General features: G+C 39.0%; 1 protein-coding gene across 2 annotated transcripts in view; it reads left to right on the forward strand.

The window, feature by feature from the left end:
* The window catches only part of ACP3 (acid phosphatase 3), an 85,592-nt gene that overhangs the window by 51,667 nt on the left and 11,070 nt on the right, over positions 1-22,855 (forward strand). The window contains exon 11 of one of the 2 annotated variants that reach the window (XM_012451236.2): positions 72-5,179. In XM_012451236.2, coding sequence (XP_012306659.2) covers positions 72-190 — 119 coding nt within the window. In that variant the 3' untranslated portion in view covers positions 191-5,179. Of the gene's footprint in view, positions 1-71; positions 5,180-6,136; positions 6,186-22,855 lie in introns of those variants that run through there. The other variant, XM_012451235.3, reaches the window with a different exon arrangement.

Below are 22,855 nucleotides of genomic sequence, written 5' to 3' on the forward strand. Positions count from 1 at the left end.
AGCACTCATGTGATCCTCATATTTAACTAATGCATTAATTTTACATTAATACTTTTCCTATTTTCCCACAGTTCTAAAGTTCATCTTTGCTGTTGCCTTTTGCCTGATATCTGCTGTCCTAATGGTACTGCTGGTTATCCACATTCGCCGTGGACTCTGCTGGCGGAGAGACTCCTATGGGAACATCTGAACAGACAGCTGGACAAGCCAGGCCAATCTCCTGTGACACAGCATCTCTTAGTGGCGCCACATCTAAAGGACAGGCTTTTGTCATGTGGGCATTGCCGTCCTGACACGCTGCCTCTTGAATCTGCCTAGAGCAGGGTCTGAGCTCACAGTGACCCACAGACAGCTGCTGGACTGACAGATGAACAAACACTCAGGTTACCTAGGTCTTCTTATCATGGAGTGGTAGTGCACGCTGCTCATTCAACTAGAAAGAGGCTTTTATGATAGGATGGTTGTATTCTCTGACACAGATATCCAAAGAGAAATAAGAAGCCAAATTCCAATCAGCCTTTTACCTGCAAAGAGCAAAGGCTAAGAAGGTGGACAAAGACATAGATTAGAAAAACACTGGATATTGGGGGAAGTTAGACTAGAAGTAGTATTATACAGGGTGATTCTTATGAAAGAAGACCCAATCATAAATTACAAATAAACTTTTGATTTAGCTATTAAGTTGGTTTAATACACACACACATGCATATGTACACACACATACACACACACACACACACACCCCTGAAAAGAAATTTCTACCCAGTGTTTGATAGCAGAAAGATTTCTGTATGTGTGTCTGTATATTAACACATATACATACACATATCCATATTTAAAATGCCTTCAGAGGAGGTATTTAATTCTCAGAAACTGTAATATCACCTACTTTATATATGACTTAGGTCACCTGCTCACAATTTCTATAGTGTGGAGTAACTGGAAAATCCACATAGCTACGGTTCTTTTTTTACTTCCACTATCAGATCTGGATATTTTTAAAGTTTCCATTTTTATTGCATTTTAAAATTGTAAGATCTTACTTTGATAAGGGCTATTCAGAGCCCTAATGAAATGATAATGTATTCTAATTGCCAAAAATATGTCTCAATTTTACAGGTAGTGGAGCAGAAAAAAAGTAAACTGAATTTTACAAGTAGTGAGGTAGAAAGAAAAGTGGATGAGGGTTGACAACCCACTGTCTCAGCCCTGCATTGGCTTTGGGCTCATGATTTGGAACAAGTTTTTTTAATATATCTTTTTTTTTTTTTTTTCCAGAGACACAGTCTTGAGTCACCCAAGCTTGAGTGTAGTGGCATGATCATAGCTCACTGCAACCTCCAACTCCTGGGCTCAAGCAATCCTCCCACCTTAGCCTCCCAAGTAGCTAGGACCACAGGTGCACACCACCTATCCAGCTAATTTTATAAAATTTTTTTGTAGAGACAGGATCTCGCTATGTTGCCCAGGCTGGTCCTAAACTCCTAGCCTCAAGCAAACTTCCTACCTTGGCCTTCCAAAACACCAAGATTATAGGCATGAGCCATCACACCTGGCCTAGTTTTTTTTAATATCTTTTACCTTGGTCTCCTAACCAAAAAATGAAGAATCTGGATTAGATGAACATAGAAGTCACAGCTAGCTCTCACATACTGTGAATAATTTTTCACTGTATGCTCTAGATGAGTCATTGATCAAGCAAGCATTGTCAAGGATGGTACTATTGTGGCAAGGTAAAAATTTACACTAAACAATTTTAATCTGCCCTGAACCCCCAGCCATCCAGTTGGTGGGACATTCAATCTCACTCCTCAGTAGCATTCTCTACCTCCTCAGGTTCAACTAAAGGTCCCAGAGTGTAGCTGGTGGGAGGAGTCAGAGTCACAGAAGGGTCCTCTAGACCTCTGTCCATGCTGGTCTCTGTTAAGTTCACCATCCCTGCCCACATGGTTTTCTGAAGGTAGGCAGGGGATATCTGTGCCATTGCTCCCAGGACTATATTCTTGGAGTCCACCAGCCTGAGACTGTGCAATCCTGGGGTGATACTTTTGCCCAACACAGAATCGCCCACCACCGCCTCCCAGAACGCAAGTCCATCTGTTAGTCTCCGGAATCTTCCTCTCCCCTTGGGTCCCACAGCTTCTACCTGTTAAGTTTCAAGCACTTACTTTCTGCATAACTCTCACTGAGCCAAGGTTATTGCAAACAAAAGACTAAGAAGGAGTCATCTTCTCTTGCTTGGCAATGTCTGCTTCCTGATGCAACACAAAAACCCCCTAGTTAAAAACAAAAAGAAAAAACACAAGATGTAGCTAACTTCTTAGCTTGGGGAAAGGGAAAATATATCTACAGCAGCAAGAATAAAGGACAAATTACTGCCTTGATAAAGTAGCTAGCCATATCAGTACCTAAGCCACAATATTTTATGCTAATTCAACAAACATGGATGAGGAAACTACTATTTGCTAATTACTGACCTAGATGCTAAATTATCCATCCCAATTGTGATGATTAATTGCTTGGCTCCAACACTGACCTTCTACAGGGTTGGTAGAATGTAAAAGTAAGAGCTTTCATAACACTTATTCTGTATCTTTATTTTATTTTTTATTTTAATTTAATTAATTTATTTATTTGAGAGAAAGTTTTGCTCTGTTGCTCAGGCTAGAGTGCAGTGGCATTATCTCGGCTCACTGCAACCTCTGCCTCCTGGGTTCAAGCAATTCTCCTGCCTCAGCCTCTGGAGCAGCTAGGATCACAGGTCCGTGCCACTAGACACAGCTAACTTTTGTATTTTTAGTAGAAACGAGGTTTCACCATATTGGACAGGCTGGTCTCGAACTCCTGGCCTCAGGTGATCTGCCCGCCTCAGCCTCCCAAAGTGCTAGGATTACAGTTGTGAGCCACTTCACCTGGCCAATATCATCTTTTAATACTGCTGTCAGAGACATTTTGAGTGAGGGTTAAGAAAATGAGACTGGGATTTGCTGGGCTGCATTCCCAGAAAGTTAGGTTTTCCTAGCCTCTAGATGTTTACAGTTAAAGGAACAAATTAATAATGTTTACTAAACAGACTGAGACTTGGGAGTGTCCAGATATCCTGATATCTGGAGAACAAAGACATTTATAATTTTGCTTTAAAGATAATATTAATTCTTGCAAAATATAGTAATTGGAAAATTAATTCTTTTATCATAAACCCTTGTAGCAGAGCACATCTCCCTATATATACAAGCATTGTGCCTAGGGTGGACGCATTCCTTCTCTTACTTTTGGGGACATCCTACGCTGTCTATGGAGTAGCTGTACTTTCACTTCTTTACTTTCTTTATAAACTTACTTTTACTTGCACTGCAGACTTGCCCTGAACTCTTGTGTGAAATCCAAGAAAATTCTCTTGGGGTCTTGATTGGGATCCCTTTCCTGTATATATTTCTGGCAATCACAGAAGGGACTATAGTGCAGAAACCCCTGGTAAGTGGTGGGGTCCTGTAAGACTGCCAGTGGCTTAAAGAACCTCTACTTTTTGTTAGTTCTGAGGGCTTTTTTTTTTTTTTTCCCTGATACGGAATTTCACTCTTGTTGCCCAGGGGAGTACAACAGTGCAATCTCGGCTCACTGCAACCTCCATCTTCCGGGTTCAAGCGATTCTCCTGCCCCAGCCTACCAAGTAGCTGGAATTACAAGTGTGTACCACCATACCTGGCTAATTTTGTATTTTTTTTAGTGGAGATGGGGTTTCTCCATGTTGGTCAGGCTGGTCTCAAACTCCCAACCTCAGGTGATCTGCCTGCCTCGGCCTCCCAAAGTGCTGGGATTACAGGCGTGAGCCACCGTACCTGGCTGGTTCTGAGAGATATTTTAACATCCTTATTTCTCTTCCTTCTGTCATCTCTTTTGATTATTGTAAAGAAAGCTCTTACTCCCAATTTGGTTTGTTTTTTCTATCTTCCACAGAGCTACTTTGTTGATAAACACTGAAATTGTTTTTCATACTTCATGGCAAAATAAAATATCACAACTGACAAATACTCTATAGTGATAAAGCAGAGAACACGAATGTAGTACTGTAATGTTTCTCAGGAAATAAGTTAATCAAATCACTTCAATAAGAGAGAATGTAAATTCTTTCTGATGATAAAAGTAACTTTTTCAGATGGGTCAGGGATGATCAGTCCAGTTGCCCTGATAATAAATGCAACTTGAAAGACGATCACTAGAGCTGAGGTCACCTCTGCCTCGAACTGTATTTCTCATCTGAAACACTATAGAGGCTTTGAATAGGATGAGAAGGCAGTAATTATCACATCAATGGTGGGACATTCCCTAGCATAAAAAAGCCAGCAATGTATATACAGGAAAGTGCTAAAAAAGAGTTTTAGGTGGGATATCCCTAGCTAGAATGGCACTGCATTAAGAAAATATGATCATAAAAAGAATAATTTGTGCCTTTAGAAGAGTGCAGGCATTAGAGGCAAACATTTTACTGTAAGTCATTCAACTAACAAATCTTTTTTATTTTAGAACTAGTATTTCTTCTCCCTGAATTCAGTCATGTTTCCTATTATCCCAACTTCCTTTCTATCTTGTTCTAATATGTTAGCATTGATTCTTTCTCCACTGCCAGGGAGGTTTCTTGGTAAATGGATGCCAGAGTGTTACCATTTTCTCTTTTAAAAATTCTCTTTTCAGAAATTTCATTTGAGCAATAATGAATATGTGCAACATTTTGGTGTTTTAGACCAGGGCTGTTTAATAGAAGCAGAATGAGGGCTACAAATAAAAGCCACAAATGTAATTTTAAATTTTCTAATAGCCACATTTTTAAAAGGTAAAAATACAAAGATTAAATTAAGTATAATAAAATTGGTTTAACCCAATTCATCTAAAGTATCACTTCAATGTGTAATAAAAAATTGTTAATGAGATATTTTATGGTTTTTTTCACATGAAATATTTAAAATCTCTTGTGCAGTTTACCCTGCAGCACATCTCAAAGCACACTAGCCACATTTCAAGTCTCAATAGCCACATACGGCTGGTGGCTACCATATTGGACAGTTCTGCTTTTGATCATTAGATGACAATCTTTTTGAAGCGAAGAGAATGTGTTCCTTGTTATAATTTGTAAAATCCGCTTTCAGATTATTGCAAAGAAATAAAAATCATTTTTATTATGTGTCTATATCTTACCACTTTTGTGTGTGTTGAACTGATGAAGGATTTTTCTGAAATGCTTTTATTTGTAAATCTATCTTAGTAGCAGCCCAAACCTTTTCCAAAACTATTCTAAACTAAATGGACTAGCTCTTCTTCTTATGAAATGTCTTCAGAAGGAATCTGGTAACATGCTTAGAAAATAAGAATTACTAGATTTGGTGGAGGATGGGTAGATTTTAAAAGTTAAATTAAAATTTTGATTGTGGCTGGGCACAATGGCTCATGTCTGTAATCCCAGCGCTTTGGGAGGCCAAGATGGGCTGATCATTTGAGGTTGGGAGTTCAAGACCAGCCTGGCCAACATGGTGAAACCCCATCTCTACTAAAAATACAAAAATTAGTCAGGCATGGTGGCTGCCACCTGTAATCCTAGCTACTCGGGAGGTTAAGGCAGGAGAATTGCTTGGACCCAGGAGGCAGAGGTTGCAGTGAGCCGAGAATGCACCACTGCACTTCAGCCTGGGTGACACAGCAAGACCCCATCTCAAAAAAAAAAAAAATTGATTGTAAGTAATCTGTATTCAAAACAAAAATAAATGCAGATAATGCAGAAGACTATAAAATACAAAGTGAAAAATATTACTAACTAGTTTCTATCACTAGTGGCAATCCTGTCAATGATATCTGGTTTTAGTTCTAGGGAGAGGCATTAATTTTATAAAACATACCTTTATTTTCTGAAATTTTCACCTTTCCCTGCTTTTACAACCCATGGTGTCTTCCTTCTTGTATTATTTTTTTCATTTTCTTGAGGCAGTTTTTTGAAAGGATGCATGAAGAGTAAGCATTCTGATCCTAACATACCTAAACATGTCTACATTGTGCCCTCACACTTACCTATTAGTTGGCTGGGGATATTCAGGTTGAAAATAATTTTCTACCAAAACATTGAAGGCAGTATTCTGCTGTCTTCCAGCATACAGGATTGCTGATGAGATCTCTATCAGTCCGATTCTAATTCCAATGTAAGTAATCTATTTTGTTTTTCCTAATTCTTTTAAGATATTCTCTTTATACTTAGCGTTCTGAAATTTCACCAGGATATGTTTAAGCATGGGTATTTGGGTTTTTGTTTTCTGTCTAATTCTATATGGCTGGCATGATTTTTTTCCATCTAAAGACACTTGCCTTTCTCCAACTAGGAAAAATTGTGCTCTGGAACTTGAATTTCTTCGGTCTATCCTCCATGCCTCAACTTTTCTCTCATATTTTCCACCATTTATATTCTTTCTCTATATTCTAGTAAATTTCACTTTCCAGAACATTGATTTGGTCTTCAGCAAATCCATTATTCTTTTTTTACTTCCATGTATACTTTTCTTTGATATTTACTGTTGTTCTTTTTCACAGTAGCCTGTTTTTTGTTTGTCTGTTTTCAGAGATGGGGTCTCACTCTGTTGCCCCAGCTGGAGTGCAATAGCACAATCACAACTCACTGCAGCCTCGAACTATTGGGCTTAGGGGATCCTCCTGCCTCAGTCCCCCAAACAGCTAAGATTACAGGCACATGCCACCACACCTGGCAGTCTCATTATTTTATCAGTGCAATCTCCTCTTGAATATTTTTAAGGATACTAATAACTTTTTCAAGTTCTCCTCTGCTCCCTAAATTATCTGTTTTCTCTGGGCTCAGTTGTTTAGATTTATTAATCTTAGACCTTCGGTTTAATGCTATGGTTTTTTCTCAAATTCTTCTAAATCGTAATCCACAAATGAAGAGCTTCGAGGATTAATGGAGATAGTTGGTGTTGGTTTCCTTTTAGCCGTGTATGTGTTTCCTCAACAAAAGTTCTTGAATAGCTGCTTTAAAAATCTCACATGCTAATTGCAATATCTTAGTCGTTTCAGAACCAGTCTTTATTGTCTTTTCTAATATGGGTTCTGTTTTTCCTGTTTCCTTTCATGTAGACCAATTCGGGATTGTGTCTTAGACATTGTGAATAATACGTTGCAGAGACTCTGGATGCTATTCTATTATGTTCCTCTGAAAACTTTTTTTTTTAAAGCCGGCAGTAAAATTGGTTGAAAAAGCAATAAACTGTAATGGGCAGCAACTCAAATTTCAGTCCAATTGTTTTAGTCTTCACTTAGGCTGCTTGGAATCTTCACTGTGTATGGTTAGTTCAAAGTGTGGAGGTCAGCCACAGCATTTAGGCAGATTTTATATAGAGAGTTTGGGGTTCCATTTCCTTCTTACTTTTCAGAGGCAATGGATGCCCCCAAACTCTGTCCTCTGGTATCTCAAGCCAGTAAGATAATGGATTTTTTTCTTTTTTTTTAATTTTTTTTTTTTAAGATGGAATTTCACCATGATGACCAGGCTGGTTTTGAACTCCTGACCTCAGGTGATCCACCCACCTCGGCCTCCCAAAGTGCTAGGATTACAGGCATGAGCCACCATGCCCGGCTGATAATGGATTTTTTTTCAACTGGGTTTTTAGTCATCTGCCCCTCTACCACTGTATGACACAGATGAGCCTGGCCTGCGGCCAAAAGCACCATTCCCTTTTTTCAAATGTTGACTCCCTGCCAGTACCTTCTTGCAACTGCTTTCAACTACTTTCAACTAGCTGTATTCTACATTTTGCCCAAAGTGTACAGTTATCTGTGGAAATGTTAGTCTAAAGAAGGTAAAGACCATTGTCTGAAGTGGATGCTCTCACTTGAATGGAAAGAGCTGGTCTGAGGTTCTATATAAGGGCGGGAGTTATAGCAGCAGGTGCCCTGTAGTGTCTGTGAGCAGGGAAGTGGTATGGCAGCTGGGAACATATCAAAAAATAAAAGCAATTTACTCATGGCTGAGGTGAGTGTTTCTGTGTAAATATCTACTGGGTGGAGTGATTGTAACCTTTTAAAATTTCCCTTCCACATCTGTGATACGAGTCCCACAATGTCTGCTCTGCTTCCTCTTCAAGGCACAGCAGCCATACTAGGAGGCCTCCCCCTAAAACAGCACCCCTTTTCCACAGAGAGCACTCCTCCAGATTTTATCTTGAAGGAGGCTACCCTGTATCTATGGAGGAAGGTGGGAGATGACCAGCTGATAAGGAATGCACCCTTTAATTAGCTACTCTGACAAGTATTCCATTGTTCCCTAGTGTACGGATGAGCCAAGCTCCAAGTTTCCCCAGGGTTCCCTTGGGCATTCATCTGTAGTGGGTCTGACTTCAATTCCCCTGTTTTCACTTCTTCATTGGCTCGATCATATCTGGTTATCTTTGAAGAATTTCTCAAAATATCTGACCTGCTGATGTCCTTCTCTCTATCACTGTTATGATTTCATTCTTATTTTAACCACTTTTCTATTATTTCAGTAAAAGATTGGGAGGAAAGGAAGTTCAGTACAATAGGTCTTTTTACCCTAAATAGGTGTTGTGTCAAATCCTTATTGACTCTTTTTGGTAGAATGACTTATTCTCCTTTGGGTGTATACCCAGTCATTGGATTGCTGGGTTGCATGGTAGTTCTATTTTTAGTTCTTTCACTAATCATCAGAGAAATGCAAATCAAAACCACAATGAGACAACCTCTCACACCAGTCAGAATGGCTATTACTAAAAAGTAAAAAAAAAAAATAACAGATGTTGGTGAGGCTGCAAAGAAAAGGAAATGCTTATGCACTGTTGGTGGGAATGTAATATAGTTCAGCCACTGTGGAAGCAGCTGGAGATTTATTGCAAAGCTGAAAGCAGGGTTTCTTAAAGCACGGTCAGGAACTGCCTACAGTGGAATTATGTGTGATACCTGTTAAAAAGGCAGATTGCTGGATCCACTGTAGGCTTGCTGAATCAAAATTTCTGGGATTGAGGCCTGGGAATCCGAATTGAACACACATCCTAGGGATTCTGCCTGCTCCATGGAGCGGGAGGCCCAGGTCTGCAGCCACTGTTTGAGCGGCTGCAGCTGTGGCCAGAAGAGTGGGTCTCCTGACTCCTGCCTGCTCCGTGGAGCAAAAGGCCCAGTTCCACAGCCACAACTTGGGTGGCTGCAGCTGTGTCTGGGATGGTGGGTCTCCTGCCTGCTCACAGGCTGCAAAAGCACAGAGATGCCCAGATCTGCAGCCATGGCTTGGGTGGGTGCAGAGGCACCCAAGGAGCTCTCACCCTAACTCAGAAGGGGCAGGGCTTCCACTTAACCCCAGCTCCCACTGGCTCTATGGAGCATGCAGTCCTAGGGCTGCACCTTCCTACTGCAGCTGGCATTAGGACTACTGCCACTGCCACTGCCACTGCCACTGCCACTGCCACTGCCACTGCCACTGCCACTGCCACTGCCGGTATCCATCAACAGTGAATTAGATAAAGAAAATGTGGCATATATACATTATAGAATACTATGCAACCATAAAAAATGAATGAAATCATGTCTTTTGCAGCAACATGGATACAGCTGGAAGCCATTATCCTAACCAAGTTAATACAGGAACAGAAAACCAAATACCACCTATTCTCACTTATAGCGGGAGCTAAGCATTGGGTACACATGGACATAAAGATGGTAACAATAGACACTGAGGACTACTAGTTGGCAGAGGGAAAGATGAGGGTGAGGGTTGAAAAACTATCTGTTAGGTACTATGCTTACTACCTGGGTGATGGGATCATTTATACCTCAAACCTCAGCGTCACACACAATATCCATGTAACAAACCTGCACAGATCTCCCATGAATCTAAATAAAAGATGAAATTTAACAAAAAAAGAAAAACTATGCAATAATCCCTAAGGTATGTAGAATGTGCAGGTTGATCCACTTAATCAAGATTTTGTGAAGTGATTCAGAGATCTAAAACTATCTTAATTATGTAGGCATTAGGGTGTGTGTGTGTGTGTGTGTGTGTGTGTGTGTCTGTGTGTGTCTGTGTTTTAAAAAAAAGGAATCATAGAAGTTGGAAATTAGCTCAAAATTTTAAATGTAATCTTAATAAGTGTCACCTGAAGAGCAAAGACACTCAAACAATTAGGCCTGTTTTCAAGTGGTGGTTTGGAGAACAAAGAGTGATGGCTCCTTAAGAAGATCGACCATTCAAAATCGTGGTTCCCAAAAGTCATTTTATTATTAAACGAATAGTTGTATGTTTACTGTGATCATATTTGCCAAGTCCAAATATGGAAAAATAAACTTTAAAAATCCATAACAATTATAACAAATAGAAGCATTTGGCATAGCCTGGAAAATTTAAAGCCAAATTTTAAAATGTGACCCTTTGTTGTTGTAACATCCAAAGCTACTCGCCATCACCACTTCTCTCTTCCACCCCTCTTACAAAGGTTTTACAAAAGAAATCATATTTGAAGTAAAGAAAATGAATGGGGGAAAATATAACTTCTGTATCACTCCTTCAATCTTTAAAAAAAATGTATTTTTGGCCGGGCACGGTGGCTCAAGCCTGTAATCCCAGCACTTTGGGAGGCCGAGGCGGGTGGATCACGAGGTCAAGAGATTGAGACCATCCTGGTCAATACGGTGAAACCCCGTCTCCACTAATACAAAAAAAATTAGCTGGGCATGGTGGTGCGTGCCTGTAATACCAGCTACTCAGGAGGCTGAGGCAGGAGAATTGTCTGAACCCAGGAGACGAAGGTTACGGTGAGCCGAGATTGCGCCATTGCACTCCAGCCTGGGTAACAAGAGCAAAACTCCGTCTCCAAAAAAAACAAAAAAAAAAGGACACAAATCCTGAGTACAGTGGGCTAGAAAATTTTCCAAATTACTTAAAGTCACTTTTTCATCTCCTTTCTCCTTCCTACACAGATGTTCTTGCTGGCCTCTTGAGAGCACCATTCAGTCTAGGATATTTTTAATGCACAAAATTACCACCCTTGGTCTTCTGAAAGACTGACAGGGACAGACTAAGATGAGAAAAGAATGTGTTTCCTGTTTAGGATGAAGTTCAAAACATTAAACATATAAACACATAAAACAATTAGAGAAACCATATATAATGGTACAATCTAATACTGAATACTGTGGCACAGGCTTTAAGCATTATAGATTTCTTCTTTCTGATAGTACGATTCAATTCAACATGCCACTTTTTTGAATAATTATTACCACTTGTCTACCTGAGTGTAACCATGAACACAAGAGGAATTTTGTTTTTTTTTTAAACTCAAACAGTAGAACATTTTCAAGAAATTTCAGAACACTTTGGGCATGGAAAGCATTGTGAAAGATTCCAGAGGGGGAACACTATGTCCTACAAAGGAAAAAGGATGTAACTTCTTATTAGAACACCTAGGTGCTAAAACTTCAACTTTCTGAGAAAAATAATTATGGACCTAACATTCTACCCTCAGTAAAAATATCAATCAAGTAAGAAAGTGAGAGGGAAAAAATAAAGTCACTTTCCAGCATGCAAAAACTCAGCAAGTTGATTTCTCATGCACCCTTTCAAGAAAATTATTTGAAGAGGTTCTCCAGCCAGAACAAGAATTAAATCCAAGAAATATAAAAACTTGAGATCCCAGAACACTGACTCCAACCCAGGACTTGGGTGAAAAAAAGCAAGGATGACAATTTGGCAACCAGCCCAGAGAGCAGCTGGTTCAGATTGTAATAAGAAGTCAGACGGTTCTGGGAACTCCATCTTCAACAATTACATTACATTCCTTATCACAGATGGAATATGTTTAAGGAAGACAGATAATCTTAGTAATTTGATGAAGACATACAATAAAACATTTAAAAAGACACTTTAAAACCATAGGATAGTGAACAATGGTAACACAATCACAATAATAGAAATACTGTGTATTGACATTTTTTATTTTATAGTCAACCAATGAATAAACTATGCAAGGATTAATTATGATTACAGAAGAGATGACAAAAGCTCTGGGGGGTGGAAGAACAGTGCACAAAGAAGAGTGAGAAAATGAGTAGAGAGAAGGAGTCCTAATTTACTCATCTTACTAATAATAGCTAATATTGGGTACTTAACCATGTACTCATTCAGAGATAAACATGAATTAATTCAGCTAATCTCCCAAAATGAGAAAACTGAGATGTATTAGTCAGGGTTCTCTTAGAGGACAGTACTAACAGGATATATATAAAGAGGAGTTTATTAAGTATTAACTTACACAATCACAAGATCCCACAACAGGCTGTCTGCAGTCTGAGGCACACAGAGAGCCAGTCCAAGTCCCAAAATGGAAGAATGTGGAGTCCAATGTTCAAGGGCAGGAAGCATCCAGCACGGGGAAAGACGTAGGCTGGGAGGCTAGGCCTATCTCTTGGCTTTACATGTTTCTGCCTTTATATTCGCTGGTGGCTGAAGAGATAGTGCCCAGCCGATGAAGGGTGGGTCTGCCTTTCCCAGCTCACTGACTCAAATGTTAATCTCCTTTGGCAGCACCCTCACAGACACACCCAGGATCAATATTGCAACCTTCAATCCAATTAAGTTGACACTCATTATTAACCATCACATGAGACATAGAGAAGTACCTTACCTTCTATAATCTATTGCCTTGTGCTTCATAGAAAGTCAGAGAGATACAAAAGATAGTTTGTGATAGATCAGTAAACTAAGACTTGTATATATTATTTATTTATTTATTTTGAGGTGGAGTCTCACTCTGTCGCCCAGGCTGGAGTGCAGTGGCGCAATCTCAGCTCACTACAACCTCTGCCTTCCAGGTTCAAGCAATCATCCTGCCTCAGCCTCCCAAGTAGTAGCTGAGACTACAGGTGCATGCTGCCATGCCTGGCTAATTTTTGTATTTTAGTAGAGACAGGATTTCACCATGTTAGGCAGGCTGGTCTCGAACTCCTGAGCTCAGGCAATCTGCCCACCTTGGCCTTCCAAAGTGCTAGGATTAGAGGTGTGACCACTGCACCTGGCCTGTATATATTATTTCTAAAATCATTATATATCTACTAAGGACATAATGGCATAAAACAGTATGTATATGACCTTGGTGACTTTTTATAACTACAGTAATTAAATCAGTTTTGTACAGGCTTATCAATAAACAAAGCAATGAAGGGAACATAATATAAATTTTAGAAACATATTTAAATGCATGTAGAAAAATTAATATATGCTAAAGGTAGTATTTCAGTGAAGACAAGATGGAGTTAAGCAACTTGGATCTCGACAAAAAACTAGTTTTTAGACGAATCATATATTTATATTTTTAAATGAAATGATATACACTATGCCAAGAAAACATAAGTATGTATATATATAATTTTGGAGTAGAAAAAGCTTCTTAAAGTCTTTTTTAAACTTAGAAGTTATAATTGATGAGATAATAAAACTACATAGGTATTAAAAATTAGATCATGGAACAAAATACTATAAACAAAGGTAACAGATGAAAAACCAAGAAAAAAACTGAAACATATGAGAGTGGACTCTTTCTTTCATTACAGATAAGGAGCTATTGAAGTTAATAAGAAGAAGGCCAGCAACCCAATAAAAAACCAGTCAGGGATAGTACACAGAGAAGAATATAGAAGTCCCTTCTGAATAGAAATCTTGTTTGCAGTATGAAATGCAGAAGAACTATCCAGGGAATCAACAACTTTTTGTGTGCATTAGATGTGGCAGCTAAACCAATATTAACAACCCTCCTGAAAGCACCTTCAGTGGTTTGGAAGGAGAAAGCAAGAATCATTGGGATGATAGATAAACTAATGGAGCACAAGAAAGAAAAAACAGGCCAGGCACGGTGGTTCACACCTATAATTCCAGCATTTTGGGAGGCCAAGGTAGGTGAATCACAAGGTCAGGAGTTCAAGACCAGCCTGGCCAATATGATGAAACCCCATCGCTACTAAAAATAGAAAAATTAGCTGGGCTTGATGGATCTTGGATATCAGCTCAACCACAGCAAGACAGGGCCCTGGTCAGAGTTGTGAGGCCCCTGTTCCAGGCCTTGGCTCCCAGATGACATTTCTAGACACACCTTGGGCCCAAAGGGAACCCACAGTATTGAAGGAAAGGACCCAGAGCTCGCAGCATTCATCTCCTGCTAACTGAAGAGCCCTTGGGCCTCAAATAACCAGCAGCAATACTCAGGTACTACATTGAGTGCCTTAGGTGAGCGTCTTAGACTTGCTGGCTTCAGGCGAGACTCAGCAAATTATCAGCTGTGGTACCAGCTGTGGTAGCTACAGGACAAAACTCTTCTGCCTGAGAAAAGCAGAGAGAAAAGTAACAGGGACTTTGTCTTGCACCTTAGGTAGCAGCACAGCCACAGAGGAGTAGAGTACCAAGTGGGCTCTTGGAGTCCCCAATTCCTTGACTCTTAGATGACATTTCTGGACCTGCCCTGGGCCAGAGGGGAGCACAATGCCCTGAAGGGTGAGTCCTAGGCCAGGCAGCATTTACTATAAGCAGACTTAAGAGACCTTGAGCCCTAAGGGAACATCTGCGGTAGTCTGACAGTATTCCTCGTGGCCTGTGGTGGTGGTGGTGGCTATGAAGTGAGATTCCTCTACCTTTGAAAAGGAAAGGGTAAAGTGGGAAGGATGGCATCTTGTGGGATGAGTGCCAGCTCAGCCACAGTACAATAGAACACCAGATGGACTTCTAAGGTCTTTGACTCTAGTTTCTGATTCTGAGATGGCATCTCTGGACACACCCAGGGCCTGGGGGACCTCACCACCCTGACAGGTAGGACATAGGCCTGGCTGACTTTGCCAGTGGCTGATTGTAGAGCCCCAGGGCCTTGAACGAACATAGGCAGTAGCCATGGAATGGTTACAGCAGGCCTTAGGCGGGACCCAGTGCTCTGCTGGCTTCAGGTCTGACCCAGCATAGTCATAGTTGTGGTGTCTACAGGGGTGCTTGTGTTGCTCCACCCCCAGCTTTCAGTGGCTGAGAACAGCTTTAAGTGGCTCCATTTGTTTGGAGGAAAGAGAAGAGAACAAGAGTGCTCTGCCTGGTAATCCAGAGAATTCTCCTGGATCTTGTCCAAGATCATCAAGGCGGTACTTTTATGAGTCTGCAAAAACCATGGTGTCACTGGGCTCGGGGTGCCCTCTAAAGCTGCTTGACAAAATTCAACATCCCTTCATTATTAAAAAACGTTCAGAAAATGGGGATAAAAAGAGCATACCTCGGCATAAAAAAAAGCCATATATGACAGATGCACAGCTAGTATCATACTGAATGGGGAAGAACTGAAAGCCTTTCCTCTAAGATCTGGAATGCAACAAGAATGCTGTCACCGCTGCTATTCAACCTAGTACTGGGATTTCTAGCTAGAGCAATCAAACAAGAGAAAGATATAAAGGAAATCCAAATTGGAAAGGAAGAAATCAAATTATCCTTGTTTGCAGTTGACATAATTTCATATTTGGAAAAACCTAAAGACTCCACAATAAAACTATTAGAACTGATATACAAATTGAGTAAAGTTGCAGGATATAAAATCAATATACAAAAATCAATTGCATTCTATATGCCAACAGCAAACAATGTGAAAAACAGCTTTAAAAAGTAATCCCATTTATAATAGCCACACAAAAAATTAAATACTTAGCAACTAAACCAAAGAAGTGAAATATCTCTGTAATGAATACTATAAAATACTGATGAAAGAAATTGAAGAAGACATCAAAAAATGGAAAAATTTAATGTTCATGGATTGGAAGAATCAATATTATTAAAATGTCCACACTACCCAAAGCAATCTACAGATTCAATGCAATCCCTACCAAAACACCAATGACATTCTTCACAAAAATAGAAAAATCAATTATAAAATTCATATGGAACCACCAGAATAGCCAAAGCTATCCTAAGCAAAAAGAACAAAACTGGAGGAATCATATTACTTGACTTCAAATTATACTATAAAGCTATAATAAACAAGACAGCATGGCACTGGCATAAAAACAAACACATACACGAATGGAACAGGATAGAGAACCCAGAAACAAAGTCACACACCTACAGTGAACTCATTTTCAACAAAGGTGCCAAGAACATACAGTGGAGTTCAGTCTCTTCAATAAATAGTGCTGGGAAAACTGGTTATCTATACACAGAAGAATGAAGCTAGACCCCTACCTCTTTTCATATACAAAAATCAAATCAAAATGGATCAAAGACTTAAATTTAAGATCTCAAATTATAAAACTACTATAAGATAACATTGGGGAAACTCTCTAGGACATTGGTCTGTGCAAAAATTTCTTGAGCAATACCCCACAAGCACAGGTAACCAAAGTAAAAATGGACAAATGGGATCACATCATGTTAAAAAGCTTCTGCACAGCAAAGGATACAATCAACAAAGTGAAAACACAACCTATAGAATGGGAGAAAATATTTGCAAACTACCCATCCAACAAAGGATTAATAACCAGAATATATAAGGAGCTCAAACTCTACAAAAAAAATCTAATAATCCAATGAAAAAATAGGCAAAGATTTGAGCAGACACTTCTCAAAAGAAGACATATGGCAAACAGGCATATGAAAAGATGCTCAACATCATTGATCATCAAAGAAATGTGAATCAAAACCACAATGAGATGTCATCTCAACCCAGTTAAAATGGCTTATATCCAAAGACAGGCAATAACACGTGCTGACAAGGATGTGGAGAAAGGGAAACTTTTGTATACTAATGGTGGGAATGCAAATTAGTACAACCATTATAAAGAACAGTTTGGAGGTTCCTCGAAAGCTAAAAATTGAGCTACCATATGACCCAGCAATTCCATTGCTGGGTATATATTCAAAAGAAAGGAAATCAATATACCAAAGAGATATCTGTACTCCTATATCTGTTGCAGCCCTATCTACAATAGGTAAGATTTGGAAGCAACCTAAGTAGCCGTCAACAAATGCATAGAAAAAGGAAATGTGGTACATATATACAACGGAATACTATTCAGTCAGAAAAAGAAAGAGATCCCATCATTTGCAAACAACATGGAAGGAACTGGAGATTATTATGTTAAGTGAAATAAGCCAGGCACAGAAAGACATACACTGTATGTTTTTGTGAGATCTAAAAATCAAAATGATTGAACTCAAAAACATAGAGAGCAGAAGGATGGTTACCAGAGGCTGGGAAGGGTAGTCAGGGGTGGGAAAGAGGTGGGGATTGTTAGCGAGTAAATAAAAATTAGAAAGAATGAATAAGACCTACTATTTGATAATACAACAAGGTGACTATAGTTGACAATAAATTAATTGTACATTTTAAAATAACTTAAAGAGTGCAACTGGATTTTTTGTTACTCAAAGGATAAATGCTTCAGGGGATGGACATCCCATTCTCCATGATGTGCTTACTTCACATTGCATGCCTGTATCAATACATCTTACGAACCTCATAAATATATACACCTACTGTGTACTCACCAATATTAAAAATAAAAAAAGATAAAGTTTAAAAAAAGGGAAGAGGCTGACATTAAGAAAGTCAAGTGATTAGTTGTGAATTTCAAGCTGGGCAGGGGAAAAGAGAAGTGGAACTAATGTGAGGCTGACACAAAGGGGAAGATGGACAGAATAGTCAGATCAGAGGTTTTAATGAGGTTAAATGGAGTTTTGGCATGCGAAAGCCAAAGAATGAAAGGTTTGGTCAGTTACTGGAACTTTAGACTTTGATTTCTAAGATGATTCAAACTCCCATTTACAAAGCGTAATGCAATGAATGGGTAACTGAATTGAAGTGAAAACACAGTCATTGGAGTTGAATTCAAGCAACAATAATATTTTGGATGGATCAACTGTAGACCATTAGAAGTCTACACGGTAATGGTAGCAACTGAGGAGCTTAAAGAACTAAAACCCAACAGCTGACATCATCAGAGAGGTCAACAGATGACACAGAGAAGGCATTTTTAGCAAGGAATACTTCTTGGAGAAGAGCAGAAGTAAGGATCCTGAGCTTTGCAAGGTTATGATGTCTAGGATATCAGAGCTGGAATTAAACTTCAAATTTTCAAGTTTCTGGTAGTTAATAGATCTACTTACAACATCTATTTCATAAGGTTCTTGTGACAATCCAGTTAAATGACATATAAATAACCTAGTGCAGTGGTAGCTAGTATTATAATTAGTATAATTCACCTTGTTATGAACTCCTGGGAGTAGAGAGGAAACATGTCATTAATCACATCCCACATTTTCATTTGGGGGATAGGATCCTGGAAAACAGACTAAGGGACCTGCTGAATCATGTCACCACAGGTCTAGATTCTAAAACTGGTTCCTTATTCCCAACACTGAATTTAGTTTATTCTGAACAAGACAAGTTGCATTTGTTTAAAAAAAAAAAAAAACCTTCCTAAATGCATACAGGTAAAGAGAAATAAATCTGCTTGAGCTTCACATGGGCAAGAAAACACATCAGTTTAAGGAATAAAACAAATAAAACAAAGTAAGTCCTTAAAAAGTTTTAAGAGGCCGGGCGCGGTGGCTCAAGCCTGTAATCCCAGCACTTTGGGAGGCCGAGGCGGGTGGATCACGAGGTCAAGAGATCGAGACCATCCTGGTCAACATGGTGAAACCCCGTCTCTACTAATACAAAAAATTAGCTGGGCACGGTGGCGCGTGCCTGTAATCCCAGCTACTCAGGAGGCTGAGGCAGGAGAATTGCCTGAACCCAGGAGGCGGAGATTGCGGTGAGCCGAGATCGCGCCATTGCGCTCCAGCCTGGGTAACAAGAGCGAAACTCCGTCTCAAAAAAAAAAAAAAAAAAAAAAAAAAAAAAAGTTTTAAGAAATATAGTATAGAGCTATAAGACAGGATGATATAGCTCAAAATTGTTTTATTGGTCAATTTTACCATCTTGATACAAAATGTACTACTAGAAGCTTAAAAAGAGCATGTCTTTTGAATTTTAATGAATTCTTGTGAAATTTAATTACAGATTGAAGTTAGATAAATGGGTTGGTGGAATACAGGTCTAAATGCTCATTATGTGTCCATTAATTAAACTACTTATTATTAAATTAACTTGTTGATGAATTACAATTAAAATTTTTTTCATTTTGTGATAGACCTAGTTCATGGTCCCAGTTGTATATGATACAGGTAAATACTAATTCATAGCTCAACAACTATCATTTACTCTTTAAAGCATAAGTGTATATTATTCAATGATGTATCTATAAAAGAATTTGTCTTAAACTCACTCAATGGCTATCTTTTGATGCAATAAGGCAGAGACCTGAGCAAAAGTTGATCACTGTGATTGAGGGAGTGGATAATCTGGCTCCTTTTCTTCAAGAGCATCTTTTTTCTTCAACCTCCTCTTCTTCAAGGGCTTTTTGAAGAAAAAAGTCATTATTACTTGAAAAATCACTTTTATATTATTCTTTAATTTTAGAAAAATTGTTTTTTTTTCTTTTTGTGTACAGTTCTCTAAATTTTAACACATGTATAGATTCCTGTATCTACAGTCATAATCAGGACACAAAATAGTTCCATCATCCCCCTAAAAAATCCCTCATGCTATTTCTTTTTGGTCACCTCCTTTCCCATAATTCCAGACAACCACTAATCTGTTCTCCATCTTTATAGTTTTGTCTTTTTGAGGCAGTCATATAAATAGAATCATAGAGTAGACTTTTCTAAGTCCAAACCAAACAGAATCCCTAGGCTAGCAAATGAATGATGTCACAAAATCATGCCATTTATAAAAATGCCATTTTTTAAAGTTTTACTGCCTTTTCCTTACTATATTGCTTGAGTGCACCAGATATTGTTTTTCAATCTAGAAAGTACTAAGAACTCCAAAGACTGCCACTCCACCTGCTTTCTCTCAACAGTCTTAATCACAGACAATTGTCAGTATCTGTAAGATCCACATGTTAGCTTTCATCATGTAGGGCTGAGTCTGGGACGTTTTAGTCACTAAATTAGTATTTCTCAGAGCCCAGGGCCTCTTAAATGTCTCGTTACCATGAGGAGGTATAACTTCAGTGACATCAGTATATAGAAGCTTCCTATTGTTCCAACTCTTGTAAATATCCTTGTTATATATCCTTGTCACAATGGTCTAATCATGGTGACACAGAAGCTGGGGCCCACAGCCTTTCCCAAATGTTTCCGAGGTTGCTCAGAGGATTCAACCACTAGTTTGTGGGTATAGTCTGCCATCTACAGTCCACAGGTGGTCTTTGCATGCTTGCTTTCACAGCAATTTAAAAATGTAATTTGATGTAAATAATGTTTTGGTGTCTCTTGTGAAAGAATGCAATAGTGCAACTGGATTTCTCATCCAGAATCTGATAATCTGACTCCCTCATTCAAAACATTATACCTAGCTAAACTCACTGTCCAAATTCCCTTAATATTGGGCCAGAATTTCGGTATTATTGATCTAAAGAAAAAAAATATTCGGAAGTGAGTTACATCAGTCTAATTCTGGGGTAGCTTACATGGTTTGAGGTTTGTATGTTTAATTTACACACTTTTGAGTTTCAATTAAGGTCCCCAGCTGTTGGGGGAAAAAAAAAAACCTTTTCTAGTGTAGATTTAAATTCTGTGGTCAGAAATGCAGAAGGAAAAGGTAGAAAAACAAGTAGATCAAGTCTTTGCAATTTTATTTCTTTTTTCCTGAAACCTTCTGCCTCCTATTTCTTCACCAGATTCTTTTATTATCAAGATTCAGGCCTCAACTCAAATATCACCTTCTAGAGAGGCTTTCTCTGACCAACTGGGTAAATTGGCTACTCTGCCCTTCTCATCCCCATTACTTTTTAGCCCATTACCCTGATTTTATTTCTTCATACCACTTAGCACTAACTTAAACCATCTGATTCAATCAGATGTCTATATATTTATTGTCTTTATTCCCTCCCCCTCACCCACTAGAGCAAGGGCCTTTTCTTGTTCACTACTACATCTCCAATACTTGAAACAGAACCTGACCCATAATAAGGACTTTAAAAACATTGGTTGAAAAAAATTAATAGATACAATTATTTGGTGACTCCAGCCATCTAGAGATTTGGTTTGGTCTGGTTAGAAAAGTCTACAACATCATGAATGCTCACCTCAAGTATCTCTGAACTATGGGGAACTCCTGAAACCACAGCAATGTACTGGGAAGAGATTTATGAGCAGCCCATCCTGGGAGTTTTTGAGAGCACTGTTTTAATTGCTGGAGGAAAATAGCTTTGTATGCTGGGTTAAAAGCAAATTTGAGATTGTGATCTGATAAAAAATGTTAATGTAAGATTCAAAAACTTGGACTCTGATCCCTAGATTTAAGAGGAGCTCTAACAATAATTGTCCCCAGAGTGCCAGTTTCAGGTAAGAAGGAGTAAGCATGCTTCACACCTTTTCTCACACTGAATATAATTACAAAACCTGGACAGAAGGCAAGAACAAGTATTTGAAGACTGAAAAGTAACAGCAGCCAGATTTTGTAGTATCATTAATCTAAATTTACACATATCAATCATAACATAAATGTAAATGATCTAAACATACTAATTTGAAAATAGAAATTTTCCCTAATCTCATCAAGACACTTTTCTTTTTTTGAGACGGAGTTTTGCTCTTGTTACCCAGGCTGGAGTGCAATGGCGCGATCTCGGCTCACCGCAGCCTCCGCCTCCTGGGTTCAGGCAATTCTTCTGCCTCAGCCCCCTGAGTAGATGGGATTACAGGCACGCACCACTATGCTCAGCTAATTTTTTGTATTTTCAGTAGAGACGGGGTTTCACCATGTTGACCAGGATGGTCTCGACCTCTTGACCTCGTGATCCAGCCGCCTCAGCCTCCCAAAGTGCTGTTATTACAGGCGTGAGCCACTGAGCCCAGCAAGATACATTTTATATATACAAGTTATATGTAAAAACTTCTTTTATGGCTGGGCACAGTGGCTCATGCCTATAATCCCAGCACTTTGGGAGGCCAAGGTGGATAGATCACCTGAGGTCAGGAGTTTGAGACCAGCCTGACCAATATGGAGAAACCCCATCTCTACTAAAAATACAAAATTAGCTGAGCGTGGTGGTGCATGCCTGTAATCCCAGCTACTCAGGTGGCTGAGGCAGGAAAATTGCTTGAACCTGGGAGGCAGAGGTTGCGGTGAGCTGAGATTGCGCCATTGCACTCCAGCCTGGGCGACAAGAGCAAAATTCTGTCTCAAAAGAAAAAAAAAAAACAAAACTTATTTTACATGTCAATCAGACCTCAATAAAGTGAGTTTTTTTTTTTAAATAAATTGACAAAATGGATTTTTAAAAACCATGACCCAACTCTATGCTATTTACAAGAAACACACTCAAATATAATACACATTGATTAAAAGTTTGGATGTGTGCCTGTAGTTCTGGCTACCCAAGAGGCTGAGGCAGAAGGATCACTTGAGACCAGGAGTTCAAGACTGCAGTAGACTATGATCATGCCACTGTACTCCAACTTGGACAACAGAGCAAAACTCCATCTCTTACAAATAAATACATAAAATAAAATGATGGGAAAATCTACATATTCTCAATAGGAGAGTAAACACGTATTCCATATCAAGCAAGTATTACAGCATTCATTTGTGTATTCATTCATCAAATACTTATTGAAAATATACTAGGTTCAAGACGTAATGCTGAACATTTTTATATAACTCATAATCTTAAAAACCATATTTAAGAATGAATTATGTAGGCCGGGCGTGGTGGCTCACGTCTGTAATCCCAGCAC

Source organism: Aotus nancymaae, unplaced genomic scaffold (assembly GCF_030222135.1).
Source record: "Aotus nancymaae isolate 86718 unplaced genomic scaffold, 86718_ANA_hifiasm-v0.15.2.pri h1tg000019l, whole genome shotgun sequence".
NCBI classification, from domain to species: domain Eukaryota; kingdom Metazoa; phylum Chordata; class Mammalia; order Primates; family Aotidae; genus Aotus; species Aotus nancymaae.